This window comes from Salmo salar, chromosome 14 (genome assembly GCF_965601325.2).
Source record: "Salmo salar chromosome 14, fSalSal1, whole genome shotgun sequence".
NCBI classification, from domain to species: Eukaryota; Metazoa; Chordata; class Actinopteri; order Salmoniformes; family Salmonidae; genus Salmo; species Salmo salar.
The window spans coordinates 32,853,019-32,871,125 of NC_138304.1; the positions used below are offsets into that span (position 1 = coordinate 32,853,019).

The following is an 18,107-nucleotide window of genomic DNA, read 5'->3' on the forward strand; positions in this document are numbered from 1 at the left end:
GGGCCCATCAGAGAGGTGGGCATGGGCCACATCAAAGAGGTGGACATCAGAGAGAGGGAGGCAGACGGCAGGGAACTGCTGTGTCTAATGAAGTCATGGCCATCGTCGTTGAAGATGTGGTAAACAGAGTCCTTGCCATGGCAGAGGCTGCCAGATTAGTTCACCCCAATCTGAAAAGATCAACTGTCAATTTGATCAAGAGAACATTTCGCCAAGAAAACTGGTAAGTCTGCAGGATATGCACTATGCTTTACCATTACATGTACAGTAAATGACATATAGTAATGCATGTAAATTCCCAAAACATGTTTGAATTCTTAAGGTATGATCTATTGACAGTATACTCTGTTCTACCCTCAGAATTGACAGAAGACCCCGTGGTGGTGGCCGTGGCAGTGTGCTGACCGACCAGCAGGAGTTGACTTATGGCTGTCCGAAATAAAGCAGAACGTTGAGGAGAACATTGACACCTTTGCCAATGTGGCATCCATCAGCCTACCAACAATCGCCTTCCTTTAGAAGAGGCACCAGGTATCTATGAAACATATTTACCTGGTGCCTTTCGAGAGAAACAACGACCTAATGAAACAACTGCAGGCCGAGTATGTTCTGGTACAGCACTATATACTGTATTACTGTTACTATTTGATGCACATGCTACCTCGCAATACCATATTGGAACTATTCTGTAAAAATAACTCACCAAAATATATTTTTCGAGGGTGTTGGTGCTTGGTCCTGCTGTGAACCATCACGAGTAAATCTTTGTTGATGAAGCGGGCTTCAACCTGGCCAAAACTCGACGCCGTGGGTGGAACCTCATCGGCCAATTTTCTGTCAATTTTGTTGGCTAATGTAAGTGTATTGCCTAATGTGAAATCTGTGTAATCTACTGTAATGTATACTTCTAAGGGTGATTTGAAACATATCTTGCATTGTTTGCTATTGGTTTAACTGGTAGTTAAAAGTACTAATTGTAAAAGATCATTATGTTGTGTTTTGGTGAGTAAACGAATGTTCTCATTAAATTTCACATTAAAGATATTTTCAATCAATGGTTGTGTGGTGAGAGATTTTTACAATCTAAAAGGATCCCGAGTGGCACAGCGGTCTAAGGCACTGCATCTTAGTGCAAGAGGCGTCACTACAGTCCCTGGTTTCGATCTCCAGGCTACATCACATCTGGCCGTGATTACTAGTCCCATAGGGCGGTGCACAATTGGCCCAGTGTCGTCCGGGTTTGGCCGGGGTAGGGCGTCATTGTAAATAACAATTTGTTCATAACTGACTTGCCTGGTTAAACAAAAATGACAGGTTTTGAGTGAAGGACTGGCAGTGTGACTAGTTTGGAGTTTTTGTACTAAGAGTTGTGAAAATGTACCACATACTTGTGAAAATACCAAAGCCATTAAAAAAACCTGTAAGTTAGGTTCCGAGTTTCTGATAGCACGTGAACGCGGCATATTACAGCCAAACCTAAAAAACCCAGAAGCCATAGGTCCGAATGGCAATTAGACTTGTTAACCTGGAAATGGGCTGCTACGTATATTGCTTACTGTAAAGTAATGTGCATCCCAAATGGCACCCTATTCCCAATATAGTGCACTACTTACAGTTGAAGTCGGAAGTTTATATACACCTTAGCCAAATACATTTAAACTCAGTTTTTCACAATTCCTGACATTTGATCCAAGTAAAAATTCCCTGTCTTAGGTCAGTTAGGATCACCACTTTATTTTAAGAATGTGAAATGTCAGAATAATAGTAGAGAGAATTATTCATTTCAGCTTTTATTTCTTTCATCGCATTCCCAGTGGGTCAGAAGTTTACATACACTCAATTAGTATTTAGTAGCATTGCCTTTAAATTGTTTAACTTGGGTCAAACGTTTCGGGTAGCCTTCAACAAGCTTCCCACAATAAGTTGGGTGAGTTTTGGCCCATTCCTCCTGACAGAGCTGGTGTAACTGAGTCAGGTTTGTAGGCCTCCCTGCTCTCACACGCTTTTTCAGTTCTGCCCACACATTTTCTATAGGATTGAGGTCAAGGCTTTGTGATGGCCACGCTAATACCTTGACTTTGTTATCCTTAAGCCATTTTGCCACAACTTTGGAAGTACAGTCGTGGCCAAAAGCTTTGAGAATGAGACAAATATTAATTTTCACAAAGTTTGCGGCTTCAGTGTCTTTCGATATTGTTGTCAGATGTTACTATGGAATACTAAAGTATAATTACAAGCATTTCACAAGTGTCAAAGGCTTTTATTGACAATCACATGAAGTTGATGCAAAGAGTCAATATTTGCAGTGTTGATCCTTATTTTTAAAGACCTCTGCAATCCACCCTGGCATGCTGTCAGTTAACTTCTGGGCCACATCCTGACTGATGGCAGCCCATTCTTGCATAATTAATGCTTGGAGTTCGTCAGAATTTGTGGGTTTTTGTTTGTCCAACCGCCTCTTGAGGATAGACCACAAGTTCTCAATGGGATTAAGGTCTGGTGAGTTTCCTGGCCATGGACCCTAAATATCAATGTTTTGTTCCCCGAGCCACTTAGTTATCACTTTTGCCTTATGGCAAGGTACTCCATCATGCTGGAAAGGGCATTGTTCGTCAGCAAACTGTTCCTGGATGGTTGGGAGAAGTTGCTCTCGGGGGATGTGTTGGTACCATTCCTTATTCATGGCTGTGTTCTAAGGCAAAATTGTGAGTGAGCCCACTCCCTTGGCTGAGAAGCAACCCCACACATGAATGGTCTCAGGATGCTTTACTGTTGGCATGACACAGGACTGATGGTAGCACTCACCTTGTCGTCTCCGGACAAGCTTTTTTCCGTACGCCCCAAACAACCGGAAAGGGGATTCATCAGAGAAAATGACTTTACCCCAGTCCTCAGCAGTCCAATCCCTGTACCTTTTGCAGAATATCAGTCTGTCCCCGATGTTTTTCCTGGAGAGAAGTAGTTTCTTTGCTGCCCTTCTCGACACCGGGCCATCCTCCAAAAGTCTTTGCCTCACTGTGCGTGCAGATGCACTCACACCTGCTTGCTGCCATTCCCGAGCAAGCTCTGTACTAGTGGTGCCCTGATCCCGCAGCTGAATCAACTTTAGGAGACGGTCCTTCTTCACAAGAATTGAACCGCTCTCCTTGAAGTTCTTGATGATCCTATAAATGGTTGATTTAGGTGCAATCTTACTGGCAGCAATATCCTTGCCTGTGAAGCCCTTTTTGTGCAAAGCAATGATGACGGCACGTGTTTCCTTGCAAGTAACCATGACTGACAGAGGACGAACAATGATTCCAAGCACCACCCTCCTTCTGAAGTTTCCAGTCTGTTATTCGAACTCAATCAGCATGACAGAGTGATCTCCAGCCTTGTCCTCGTCAACACTCACACCTGTGTTAACGAGAGAATCACTGACATGACGTCAGCTGGTCCTTTTGTGGCAGGGCTGAAATGCAGTGGAAATGTTTTTGGGGGATTCAGTTCATTTGCATGGCAAAGAGGGACTTTGCAATTAATGGCAATTCACCTGATCACTCTTCATAACATTCTGGAGTATATGCAAATTGCCACCATACAAACTGAGGCAGCAGACTTTGTGAAAATTATTATTTGTGTCATTCTCAAAACTTTTGGCCACGACTGTATGCTTGGGGTCATTGTCCATTTGGAAGACCCATTTGCGACCAAGCTTTAACTTCCTGACTGATGTCTTGAAATGTTGCTTCAATATAGCCACATAATTTACCTGATGCCATCTATTTTGTGAAGTGCATCAGTCCCTCCTGCAGCAAAGCACCGCCACAACATGATGCTGCCACCCCGTGCATCACGGTTGGGATGGTGTTCTTCGGCTTGCAAGCATCCCCCTTTTTCCTCCAAACATAACGATGGTTATTATGGCCAAAGAGTTCTATTTTTCTTTCATCAACCAGTGGGCATTTCTCCAAAAAGTACGATCTTTGTCCCCATGTGCAGTTGCAAACCGTAGTCTGGCTTTTTTATGGCGGTTTTGGAGCAGTGGTTTCTTCCTTGCTGAGCGGCCTTTCAGGTTATGTCGATATAGGACTCTGTGGATATTGTGGATATTGATACTTTTGTACCTGTTTCCTCCAGCATCTTCACAAGGTCCTTTGCTGTTGTTCTGTGACTGATTTGCACTTTTCGCACTAAAGTACGTTCATCTCTAGGAGACAGAATGCGTCTCCTCCCTGAGCGGTATGACGGCTGCGTGGTCCCATGGTGTTTATACTTGCGTACTATTGTTTGTACAGATGAACGTGGTACCTTCAGGCATTTGGAAATTGCTCCCAAGGATGAACCAGACTTGTGGAGGTCTACAATTTATTTTCTGAGGTCTTGGCTGATTTCTTTTCATTTTCCCATGATGTCAAGCAAAGAGGCACTGAGTTTGAAGGTAGGCCTTGAAATACATCCACAGGTACACCTCCAATTGACTCAAATGATGTCAATTAGCCTATCAGAAGCTTCTAAAGCCATTACATCATTTTCTGGAATTTTCCAAGCTGTTTAAAGGCACAGTCAACCTAGTGTATGTAAACTGACCCACTGGAATTGTGATACAGTGAATTATCAGTGAAATAATCTGTCTGTAAACAATTGTTGGAAAAATGACTTGTGTCACGCACAAAGTAGTTGTCCTAACCGACTTGTCAAAACTATAGTTTGTTAACAAGAAATTTGTGGAGTGGTTGAAAAACAATAATTACTCCAACATAAGTGTATGTAAACTTGCGACTTCAACTGTAACTTTTTAGTTATGCGATGAAAGGTTCTTTGAGTGAATTGAATCATTCACGTTACATTTTACCACTTTAGACTGTACAAAACATCTTGTTCTCACTTACTGCCTCAAGACATTATGGTACTTGCAGTTTTCAACCAATACAACAGAAAGGTGTAAATAGTTCTGTCACATGTATTGCAATAAAATACATAGACTTCACTTGTAAACTGTAATAATAAATAATTATGTCTGGCTATGAATAAACTGTAAACGCTATAACACATTTAAGTTACAACACTATATAGTGAATAGGGTACCATTTGAGATGCAGCCTAAATGCCTAATATTAACCGATCAAGGCCTGTAGTCTCACCAGTCTTTTGGCCATGGGGGTCTTGTCCTCCCCAGGAAGATGTTGCTCCAGGGCCAGGACGATGCAGTTGGCCGTGATGGTCGCCAGGATCACCCACTCAAACGGTGTAAGGGCCACAAGGTTAAGGACAGGGCTTTTTTACATGATTATATACAGTTCAAGACAATCGTGACAAACCAATGATAATGACAATGCTGATTATATTGGAATGGAAACTATTATATATACACTGAGAATACAAAACATTGCAACTCAATATTAGGAAGGTGTCCCTAATGTTTGCTATACTCAGGTTATACAGAATGGCTGTGGATGTTGGTAGTTACAGTTAAATTAGAATTGTATGGATGGATTATTAGATGACGGATGGATGGACAATGGAATGGTTCAAATGGAGACTGGCATCAAAGCAGTCAGAGCTAATGTAGTATCCATGGCAACAACCTTTTACAGTAACATTTATCTGAGTGTGCTCAAAAGTCACTTTGGCCTGAGAGCCTCTTTCCCACAGGGCAACACTTCGAGGGACCTGTTGTATGTAAACTGTGATACCCACAGCTTTGCTGCTGCATCACTCTGTTAATGTGTGTGTGTGTGTGTGTGTGTGTGTGTGTGTGTGTGTGTGTGTGTGTGTGTGTGTGTGTGTGTGCAGCCGTGTGTGCATGAGAGACTGTGTTTGTCTTGGCTATCGTAAGAGGCGCCACATGAGACACTTTCTCCTTCATTATTAATTTCTAGCCTTGAGTGAAAATGGTGTCATTAACTCACTGAGGAGGGCTGTGGCGGGGGCCTCTGGGAGCTACTGTAAATCACATTGATGAGTCTTCATCATGTCGGCACGACTCAAACTAGTTACAAATAGCCAATCTCAATAAGAAAATAATACTCCTCAACAAAATAATACTCCTCAACAAAATAATACTCCTCAACAAAATAATACTCTCCAGAGCCTTGACTTCCATTAGTCATTCACAGCCACTTGAATGAATATTCACCACCAACAACTAGACCTGGGTTCAAAAAGTATAGTTTTCTTTAAAATAGGTTTGATTGAACCTGCCTGGAAGTGCCAGGTGGGCGGGACTTGCACTTTTGGGACTTTTCTATTAGTTCCATTGCCTCACACAAGCTCAATCAAGTGCAGAAAACAAAAGACTATCTGGTCCTGAACACTGACAGTCTCACATTCACACTCACACTCAGCATGACTACCTGTCAAAATAAAGGTAAAAAAATGATATTTATAAAATATTTTAAAAAATACCTCCAACCATCTGTGTTCAGCTTGTCTTGACCACTCTGGTTGTACACCCACACAACAACTGGGATGGTGGTTAAATAACAGGAAGCAGTAGAGTGGCACAACGTATGATGATACATCTCAAAAGAGCAGTGTATTGCATTATGGAATCAATGCATTATCTGTAAAGCACAATAACGTATTAGTATAAGCATTATACCGTATGTATAAGCATGACAAAACTCAGCAGTCTCTGTGGTCTTTGGTGGATAATGATAGATTTAGCATAGAAAAAGGCAACAACAAAAACATGTGTATTTCGGACTAATAGACTGACTAATAGACAAATGTACCTCAAAAAATGAAGAAAATAAAAAAGAAGAACAAACTGAAGGCCTACTATAACAGTCCAATCAAATCTAAAGAACTCAATTAAAAGTGAGGACTGAGGACAGCCATTTTAATATAGATAAGTATCGGCGCTGTCCATTGTGCTGATATGCACCACAGTCAAAGTAGCAGTTAGCAATACTGTTTGACAACGGACGGACAACACAAAACAAATCTTGAGTGCTGTGATATTCAGGTAGACATAACGTGTGAGTGAGTATGTATAGTATAAGGAAGGATATGGCCATTCTATGATCCTCTTGGCGGTTTTCCGAATTAAATTGTCCTCGGCGAATATGAAGAGCGACCTGTTGACAGTGAGGCAGTTCTGCCGGTGGGGTATAGGGTTGTAGAGAGCCATGGTGCGCGCCCTCGCCGCTTTGGTTTGTTTTAGCGTCCCTGACCCTGTACCTGAAGCCGTGTCCCCGCCGTCCTCCCCGCGCTCCGGGTCCCCGGAGTCTCGGGAATCCATCGTCATCTGAACCTCATCTCCAAACCGAGCCATTCTATGGAGGGGAAAACCAGGATAAAACTTGCTATATGCTGTTGCCTTGGATATCAAAACAAATTAAAAAGCAAATTTGTTGGTAGAGTAATAAAATATCCATTGACAGCCGACCTGATGAGGCGCAAAGAGCCCCCCCCCCCCCCCCCCCCCCCCCCAAACAAAAGTTACATGCAATGTCATTCCATACTGAAGTGAACTACAAAAGGTACATTTCCTGTTGAGTTTTCATACTAATAATGTATAACGATTTGATTACACGGATTGTAAAATATTTCCATCTAGATCACCCCATCTGTCCGGGCGAGTGAACGGTGATGGTTAGTCACGCTCCAGGCAAGTTTCAACATAAGCGAATCACTGGATAAACTCGGAACAGGAACAACATTCACCGACTTTTCACTTAACACTTTCTAAAAACATGTAAATTCAGTAACGTACACTATAGAATGCATATTTAGCCTAAACCCAGTTGATCTTCGTTAGACAATGGAGTCCACGGGACATGTATCCTCGTCTCCAAAAACTTTACGCATCTCCTCTCATCCAGTCAAAATAGATTTTGGTAACTTTCCGAAGCGACCAATTTGTATCTCTAAAACATTTTCGAATTCTTTTATCCGTTTAACAATGATACACGTAATTGTTTCTGCAGAGAGAACCATTTGGCGCTAGAATACTGGTTTGATCCGCGAACGATTATCTTTCAATGTGTTTACCTGCCGCCAAATGACCACGAAGCAGAGTGAGCGCGAGCTCCCGCACACTTGCGCAACCCCTCCCACGTCTTTCAGTAGCCTATGGCAATTTTCAACATAATGTATGTACATCTGAATGAGAATTGTCATGAGATAGAAAAATCATATTTCCGTTTCCATGGCAATATATATTTCAGTGTTCAAGGATGAACACTGACATTTTGTCAGAATTGGCAGTTTCCAAAAATACATATGGAAACTATCTATGCATTCTATCTCCATTATCCACACCATTCACATGCCCTTGTAAGTTCTACATTTAAAACAAGAACCAGAATTCCTAAGGGGGTGGGGTTAGAGGGGTGGGGGTAAAATCACCTCTGAAAGTAAAGGAACACATTAGTGATCCTAAGTGTTAGCATTATGTTAAAGTAAAGTACAGCTAGAAAATAAGGTGACAAACAATCTGCCCACACAAATAGGCCCCTTTCTCTGCAATGCATTTAAACAAACATGTCTTGCAAAGCATGACCTGTGTCATTGGTACCACTAGGTCACAGTCCTTGCATTAATTAACACACTATCAGCATAGCCTGCGTTTCTGTAGAGCCACCATCATAAGACTAAAACAAAGACTTGAGACAAAGAGAACTTATTGGAACCAAGAAAACTGCTGAAAGCCTCCCCAATTGAAAGGTAAACATTATCACACAAAGAAGTCTGGTTTCCTCTGGTGTTAAGGAACAGATTTCCATGTGTCCACCTTAAATGTTACATATTAGCTTTAAGCTACACAGTGAGAGCATTGAGATACAGTATGTTTATTAATGAAGACAGACTTGTAGGATAATATTAAAAATATTTAACCAATCCAGGTCATTGAGCTAATATTGGAATATAATGTCTGAAATAAAAATAGATCATGAAATAGATCTTGAGGAGCTGCCCCCCTTTATGTGGGAGAGAGAGGAGAAGAAAGCAGGGGCTTTCACACTAATTCAGAGTGTGATGGAGACCTAATTTGGCAACACGGGGCTCTCTCGTTCCATCTGCCACTGTTCTTCCCTTCCCAATGGGGACGGAGGGAGATGTGGTAATGGATCTTAAAAATGACCACCACTTCATCCCAACCCCACATCCCCCATCCCTCCCTCTATCCCTATGGGTATATGTGTAGATACTTTAGAAGGAGAGGGGGGGAGTGAGAGAGAAACAGAGAAATAGAAAATAGAAAGAGAGAGACAATAGTACTACAGTACATAAAGTGATATGTAAATATTTTTTAAACATCCATTACATAAAGCACCAGAAAAGACCCTAAGAGGTGGGCCTAAAATATTTGTCCATTTCTATGAACATGAAATTCGTTTTTCTCTCTCTTAGCAGTTGTTTCCATAGCGACACAGCTCTCTTGAATTTCTGCTATGTTCTTTTCATTTAGCCAACAAAAGCCATGTTGCACAATAGAGCAACCACTTCCTACAGAAATCGGTTTCTCCCCCAGGGCAACTCAGCTTCTGGCAAACCATGTCAAGGTTTCAGTCCCTCTAGATAAACGGAGGGGCCAATACCGCCTTCAAATAATATTTCACTCTGGTAAAATAAGTTAAATGAACGACTATGAGCGCTGCTCATATGTTGAAAGCATAGAATTAGAATACTAGAATGGACATTAACCTTCTTATGATGGGATAAAGGTCAGCCATTTTGGTCAGGGAGTTGGTAAACCATGGTTTGCCAGTGCTGTGATAAGATTATTGTGCAAAGTAATGAATTTGAAGAATGTATCTCCACTGTATGTTTGTTAGCTAGCTAGCCAGACAGTCTTAGAGGAATGATTCCATAAATGTTTTAATTAACTGCCAATATGCCAACATTCCATTCAAACAATGCAGTCAATCCACAGCCATACACTTTCTGAAATCAGCTGATGATAGAACTTAGACAAGTTGTAAATGCAACAAGTACTGATATTGTATCATATAATAGCGCTCACATTTTTCCAAGAAAACAAACATTAAGACAATTATGGTCTGTTTACATATATTTTAGAGGCAATTTTACAGAAAATTATATAACAATATTTTAGGTTGGCAATAATTATATTAGACAATGTCTGATATATCACATCTTACTTTTATTTTCCTGCATAAGTAAAATAAGGATTATACCTCTACTGCCATTCATTCCAATTAGATTGGTTTGGATTCCTCCCTGACCAATATAGCTGCCATTTTCAGCCCATTCTGGAACTTTGAAGGTTTATGAAATATCCCATCTAGTAATTTAATAGGATATATACGGTTGAATTCAACAACATTCCTATTCCAATATCTAACCATCAAAGTTGCACAAAGAAACACATTGATTCACATGGTTTGTTTCCAGATTGAGTCCAGTTGGAAGTGATTACTACCCAGTATTGATAGCTTAATCATGCATTCATCATTAGTTCAGCTCATCATCATCATACTCATCCTCATGCCTTCAGATGTCACTTCATAATACAAAGCATCAGAAGGGTTAGCATGGTTGACATCATCAGGAACAACAGAATGACCTTCAGTCTGTACTGGTGGGGTAACGGGATATAGTATGTGTGGTCCAAATCTGCACTACATCTCCACTATTATGTGTTTCAGAAGGACTTTCTGTATTGGAGATACAAAGAGGAGAAGAGCATTTCCGGTGCCATCTCTTGTGTCTCTAGACATGGAATGAAAAACTCATGATGTATTTATCTCTTCACAACACTCAGGAGGAGGACATTGTAATAAATAGGCACAGTCCTTTTGAAACATATTCCTTTGGAAGGGGGAGAAATGTATGCAGCTGACATGCACCACGAGTTAAAACATTAATGGGTGTACTTATCGGCAGAACTCAGAAGAGCGTTTATGTAATTGTCGACAGAGGATTTCACCCCGACCAACGCTGATTGGAGTGGCTTTAGCGTTTTTCTTTATCTCCGTTACCTAGCAACAGACACTCTCTATTCCTGAGTTATGTCGATCTGGTCCTACCAATAACTGAAGCTTATATAAACAGACATTATTAATAACCTAACTGTACACCACACCCCATCCTCTCCATCAAAGTTGCATTCTGATAATGATAAGTAATCCTTATCCTGTACAGTATAGATAATAGATGTCACTTCAAAAATGTATCATCTTCAGACCCACACTCGTATTTCATTAAAATTATTTGTTGCCTTTTGTAAGATACTTTGAATTACTTCAAAGTTTATTGAAAACAGTCATACACTACTTGTATAGCCTAATCATCTCTACTGCTCTTTGGATGTTAATTGTGAATATTTACAACAGCCACCATTCATACTTAGCAAATACCCAAACTCTTTTAAGTACATCTGGGAAGAACAAGAACTTCTCTTTCCAATATCATCGCCACTATCTATTTAATTTCCAACAGTATGCTTTGTTTGATTCTGTGGCATCCTCTAATGGTCAGATATGCACACTACACTAAGATAAACCCTACTGCCCAGCCTTTCTGCCAGACATTCTACTGCGAGGTGGGATTCAGGGGGAATGCGTGGGAATAACTGTATGAGTTCAAAAGTGAATATAATTTTGACATGTAAAAACTGTTGTTGAGGTGAATTCCCAGTGATTCCCAGACTGATTTTTCAAAATGATTCCAAACCTGATAGACACCATAGTGCAAGACTGAGTTGACCCATTGCGTTGAATGTTGCACATTGGAACATTGGGTTGCAACCAGAAATAAACAAGTCTCCCAATTATGTTTGGCTGTATATGATGAATGAGTGAGGGGGCGGTGGGGGGATGCGAAGCGAGAGAGAGTGTGCGAGTGTAGTAGGGATACAAAAGAGTAATTACGTAAGTGTGTATGACAGAGTGAGAGAGAGAGCGTGGAAAAGAGAGAATGAGAGAGAATGAGAGAAATTGAGAGGAAGCATGAGAGAGAGAGAAAGCATTAGAGAGAGAGAGAGAGAGGAGAGAGAGAAAGCATTCGAGAGACAGAGACAAAGAGAGAATTACAACCAGAGAACACAGTATATACCAGAATGTGCTGTATGTACTGTATGATAAAGAAGATGTGCTGGGGGATGTGGGGAGAGAGGGGGTGGGGTTACCGGGATGGAGTGGCACTCCACAGTTGAGTGATGCTAAGGAGGTAATCAGAGCTCCAGAGATCAAAGTTCCACAAGCAAGCAACGCATACAGTAGATAGAACCCAACCACCAATAATATGGTAACACAGCATCAGATTCAACCTAGAGATTTGTACAGCCAGTCAGACAGGGCACTGTAAGGTCTGAAGGGACACTGTACAGCCCAATAAACTTGCAGCCAGATGAGGTGAGCACATTGACCATTGACCACTTTGGCAATTCTGTCTTGTTATCACAGCATAACATGAGAATCTGTCACACTTCAACCAACGTAGTGTAGGCTGATTATTCTGTGCATTCCTATAAATTATTGTATACATTCTATTCCTGGATACATTCTGTACATTTATTTCCCCCTGGTTCTTTTAATCTTGACACAGGACAGAGATGTGAAGAGAGAACCCCTCCCCCCTCCATCCTGTGTACTTACTCCCAGTCTTTCCTGCGGGCCTGTGGTGTGCTCTGCATCTTGTGCGACTCGTGGGCCCTGATCACATCCCTCTGATCCACGATGCCACCTCGTCTCCTCTGCATACTACAGGGGCTCACAGACCCTGAGCCTGTGTCCGACCCTGCCTCTTCCACCCTGTAAGCGACGTCGAAGCTGGCCGCCCGCGGGGGTAGATCCAGGGTCTCCAGGCCGGAGTGGGGAACCTGCAAGGAGCAGGAGCGGGACTCCTGGACAAGGCCCCCTTGACGGGTGGTGCCTGGGCTGGGGGTCCGGCGCCACGGCTCGGGCTCAGGGAGAGAGAGGGAGGAGCGAGTGCCGTGCATACCCCTACTGGATGTGCTGCCTTTGGGCACGGAAGCCATACCCACTGGGGCACAGTGGTCGGGCATCAGAGATAGAGATTTGTCTGAGCTGGTGAGCATCTCTGGATAGGAGGGCTGCTGGGATCAACATAGTGCTAGGGAAAGATAAATAGAGAGAGAGAATTGATTCAATCTGAAATCGCTAATGGTGAAACAGCCACTTCCATTTGTGATTACAACAGCATATAATTTATTGCAAACAACAAACACAATTTTTCCCCTTCTAACATCAATGCACACGCCATAGAAGAGCACAATATGTACTGTTGCTCAGCTCAGCAACAAAAACAATAACAATGGTGGTGGGGCAGTCAGTGGCACTGTTTCTCCCTACTGCGGATTCCATCTAACCTTTTACTGCAGTGGTCTAAATCAGGATCACAGAGTATTTCTTGGTAGTCTTAAACAAATGTACTTTGAAACAAAAGTCTACACCTCACACACATGGTTATGGGCTTAAAACAAAGAAGACACCTGTACCATGTCAGATATGGAGTTTTAATGTATTACATTTTGAGTTTGCATCCCAACATTATACTTTATATACATCACAGAAGACTAAAATATAACAAAACCGTTTAACATAGAAACACCAGATTTTCTGCATGATTTTTTATTTTTAATATTTATTAATTATGAAATTATGAAACATATTAATGACATTCCACCCATGAGGCCACTAGATGGTAATTTTGTAATTTGACTGCAGCTACCGATGAGTTGCAAATATGTATGCTGATAATATTTTTCTGTGCCAAGTCCTAGAAAAGAGATTTGTTTTCTGTAACTCAATCGGATAACCTGAAGCTAATAACAAGCTGAAAAATCCACTGTTCAGTCTTATCTTGTGCAGACTACAGTCTTTGAAAACAGATATGTTTGTCTCAGGCAGTAAGTCCACCTGCCTCAAGGTTCTCTCTTTTAACCTTTAACCTTCCGTCTTATGTAGGCACATACCAGAGTCACCTTTATCTGACCGTAGGTCCGTTCCTTTTAGTGATGATGATGTTGCCAAATAAAAGGGGTTAAACGTCTGGTCCTTGTGAAGGCGTACGGCTCTATTGATATTTCACTGCTGAGTAATTGGGTGTACCTTGCCATTTCACACAAATGGATGAAAAGAAAAGCAAAGTGACCTCCCCTGATGCAGTGCCATTTTCTTTTAGCTTTCACAGCTGTTTGCGTGAAGTGAACCACTAATAACTCATATGTACCAAACGAACCAAGCACTTACAGGGGGAAATAGGGAGAATGATAGATGGAAAACCAAGCTTTCTCTTTAGACTTTTGTTTCTTGGAAACACAATACAATCTCCAAAATGGGGATGCTGAAAACTGAATGCCTTAGTTACAAAGTACCAATAGGACAACATTTATTTATATTGAGTAAAATAATGACCTGATCCTCTCTACCCTCACCTTTCCTGTTTGCAATTTGATTACATGAACAAATCTACCCAATGCACTATATTAAAATGCCCTGAATATGACCACATAATTGGACGATAACGTAAATGCCAGGGGTTCATCACACCACTGTCAAACCCATTGCTCCAATGGACCCGACATGAGAACCCTGGCTGCTTTCCTCACTCTGTTGATCTATGGGGCTATTAAAGTACTGTATTTTAGCAATGGCAGAACAGAACAGCGGTTAGCTGCGACACTATCTGAGACAGAGAAGAGACAAGGCCGTTTCCACTGAGCAGAAGCTGAAAGGAGCATTCTGGAGTGTGGGAGAGCTGAGACACAGAGACAGGAGAGAGAGTGAGTCACTCATCAGCAGCTCTTCAGACCTGTACAGCCACAGGAGACATGACTGCAGAGCTGCATCTGTCCTAACCTAGGCTACAGTAGAGGGACAGCCAGCAACAGGCAGAACACTGAGAAAGACCAATGTATTGTATTCTATTGTGCTTTGTGTGTTGCCATAACTGAAACTGGACCTTGGCCTCATAGTACATAGCATCATATAAGCAACACACTTGAACCAACATGATGTAAATCATATCAGTCTGGACGTTAATTACGTTGAAGATATAGATGAGCTCGCCATTAGTATTACTTTTAATTCTGCCATATGAAATGTGTCATAGTAGTCAACAATACATCAATGACATCCAATAACAAAACAACTTATTAGGACCGCATAGGCCATGAGTATCTCCCTTCGCAAAAACTGTAAGGGCATGGGGTAGCTAGAATAGAATAGAGGGTTTCCTTCAGCTAGCTAACTGTTATTTCCTTGTTTCGTTTTTGTTTGTACTGTTATTACATTTGTAGCTGCGAATGAATAAAACACAGCCTAACGCATAATAAAATCCTTGATATATAATATAATATCAGAACGTTCACATGCTTTTCAATCTTCATTATAAAGTTAACCACTCCATTGAGATTCTGTGTCCTTTTTCGTTTGCAAATATGTCCATGGTTGTTATCTTGCGCAACACTTAATGCGTACTGGAATTGTTTGCAACAAGATCTGCCAAGTTATACTCCCTTTCGACTAATTTGTGCGTGTGAAACATGGGTCGCCGGCGAATCGATGAAATAAAAGATAATAAAAACCGAGCTTCCAACAGGTACATGTGGAATAATAGGATGTTTTCATGAAGACAGCATATTAACGACAACAAACAATTAAGCGCATTACAGTATAATCAGAGCACCAAATAAACGACTAGAAACATGTTACTATGGGCTCTAGGGAATACTGTAATGGATCGTTGGGGAAAACACCAATTAACTCATCTGTAAAATATTCATCTGTAAAAACAACATTTACCTTGAAGTGACGTCCCTTTCTTCATACTATCAGTTACCAGGGCACCTGCCATCAAAATGACACGAAATTCGTCTTATTCTCCTCTTATTCCTCAAATTGTCTGAGATTATGATTAAAAACGAATTCGCGTGAATTCCTTGAGTGATGATGATTAGTGCTGTGCAGCTAAATCCAGGAGAGAGGCTGGGAGCCAAGGAGTCTAGCTGAGATTAATGTAGGCTACACAGGCTGCCTGGAGAAGGAAGGGAGGGAAAGGGGTTGGTTATGCATGGAAATCATCCCAATAATCATTACTCTGTGCAGGGAATCAGTCAGTGTTAGATCAAGTACAGTATGCCCATGTTCTATAGAAACTAGTATGTTGCTAACATGTATTAATTGATCATCTTAATTCATGTTTATTGTGAACCATGTACCATTGAAAATGCCTGATGTCACACCTGATTTAATTTATTTGGTAAAGCCTTTTTTTTTTTTAAGCTTCATGCAATGAATGGTTTAGACATCCTTCTGGATTGGAAGTTAACCCATCAATTATAACTTGAGTCAAAACTGCTGTAGGCCTAAGGTACTGAATATGAACATTACACTATAAATATCAATGCAATTGTTGAAAGGGCCAAAGGCTATTTGAAACTATGGTGAAGTAAAACTACAGTATATCATACATTTTACACTAGTTGGAGGCCTAGTCTTACATTTATAGAACAAATTACTCAATGTCAGTCAGAGATGGAGATGGACTGCTCAATTTGTTTCACCTTCAGCTTTATCAACTTTTATTTTGAAACAAAAGAGTCGCAAGGAAAGTAACACTGAATATTTGATTTTAAGTTATAGTTATATGAAAAAGTAAAAAATAAGTTTAATACACGTGAATTAACACACATCACACATTTGACCACATTGACTGCTCTCGAAGAATGTTAATATGGATTACTTCATCCTCAGTGTTCCTTATTACATGTACCATGCTCTGTATTATTACATCATCAAGGTAGCATTCTGTTTTAGAGTATCACTAGCAGTTTGTCTCAAACTTTGAACAGAGTGGTCGCTTTGACTGGCTGGTGAAACAAGTGGATCTATTTCAGAATGGAGACCCCTCGCATGGTAAATGTGCTGATTAATTAATTACACTCTATTGTCCCCATTGGCTTATATATTCAATAGACATGATCTGACATGTTTCATGGTGGGAACCACACATGTGGAGATAATCCGCTCACCTACTCTGCGTCTCATAAAGACACCGCAGTTGGAACCAAAAATCTAAAATTTGGACTCATCAGACCAAAAGACAGATTTCACCAGTCTAATTCACCAGTTTCTTAGCACAAGCAAGTCTCTTCTTATTATTGGTGTCCTTTAGTAGTGGTTTCTTTGCAGCAATTCAACAATGAAGGCCTGATTCACCCAGACTCCTCTGAATCGTTGATGTTGAGATGTCTGTTACTTGAACTATGTGAAGCATTTATTTGGGCTGCAATTTCTGAGGCTGGTAACTCTAATTAACTTATCCTCTGCAGCAGAGGTAACTCTGGGTCTTCTTTTCCTGTTGTGGTCCTCATGAGAGCCAGTTTCATCATAGCGCTTGTTGGTTTTTGCGACTGCACTTGAAGAAACTTTCAAAGTTCTTGAAATGTTCCAGATTTACTGACCTTCATGTCTTAAAGCAATGATGGACTGTCGTTTCCCTTTGCTTATTTGAGCTGTTCTTGCCATGATATTGACTTGGTCTTTTACCAAATAGGGCTATCTTCTGTATACCACCCTTACCTTGTCACTACACAACTGACTGGCTCAAACGCATTAAGAAGGAAAGAAATTCCACAAATTAATAAGGCACAACTGTTAATTGAAATGCATTCCAGGTGACTACCTCTTGAAGCTGGTTGAGAGAATGCTAAGAGTGTGCAAAGCTGTCATCAATTATTTTTTTATTTAACTAGGCAAGTCAGTTAAGAACAAATTCTTATTTACAATGACGGCCTACCCTGGCCAACATTGGGCTAATTGTGCACCACCCTATTGGACTCCCAATCATGGCCGGATGTGATCGGCCATGATTGGGAGCCTGGATTTGAACCAGGGATCTTATACTGAGATGCTGTGCTTTAGACCACTGATCCACTTGGGACTTGCCCCTGTTAACTGACCATCCAATGTTACTCCTAGGAGTTCAGCTGCTTTGAACCAAATGCAATGATTTTGGATGTATGTAAGACCCATTTATTGTCAATTACCCATTCTGACACGGACTATAACTCAGCGTGGATTCGAACCAGGGACTGTAGTGATGCCTCTTGCACTGAGATGCAGTGCCTTAGTGTCACGGTCGTCGTAAGGAGTGGACCAAAATGCAGCGGGTAAAGTGCTCATCTTCTT

The 18,107-nt window shown here is 41.1% G+C and overlaps 2 protein-coding genes across 2 annotated transcripts in view; both read right to left on the reverse strand.

Moving 5' to 3' along the window:
* cacna1eb (calcium voltage-gated channel subunit alpha1 Eb) overlaps positions 1-5,234 on the reverse strand; it is a 63,947-nt gene extending 58,713 nt beyond the window's left edge. The window contains exon 1 of the mRNA XM_082960909.1: positions 5,124-5,234. Within this exon, the coding sequence (XP_082817035.1) occupies positions 5,124-5,138 (15 nt within the window). The 5' untranslated portion in view covers positions 5,139-5,234. The remainder of the gene's footprint in view (positions 1-5,123) is intronic.
* A 1,170-nt stretch (positions 5,235-6,404) lies between these two features.
* On the reverse strand, positions 6,405-15,948 carry LOC145850459 (uncharacterized). Its single transcript, XM_082960910.1, has 3 exons — positions 15,720-15,948; positions 12,549-13,026; positions 6,405-7,259 (listed from the first exon to the last, which is right to left on the reverse strand). Exons 2-3 carry the CDS (start codon positions 12,989-12,991, stop codon positions 6,824-6,826), a joined length of 879 nt encoding a protein of 292 aa, XP_082817036.1. The 5' UTR covers positions 12,992-13,026; positions 15,720-15,948; the 3' UTR covers positions 6,405-6,823.
* Positions 15,949-18,107: the final 2,159 nt, after the last annotated feature.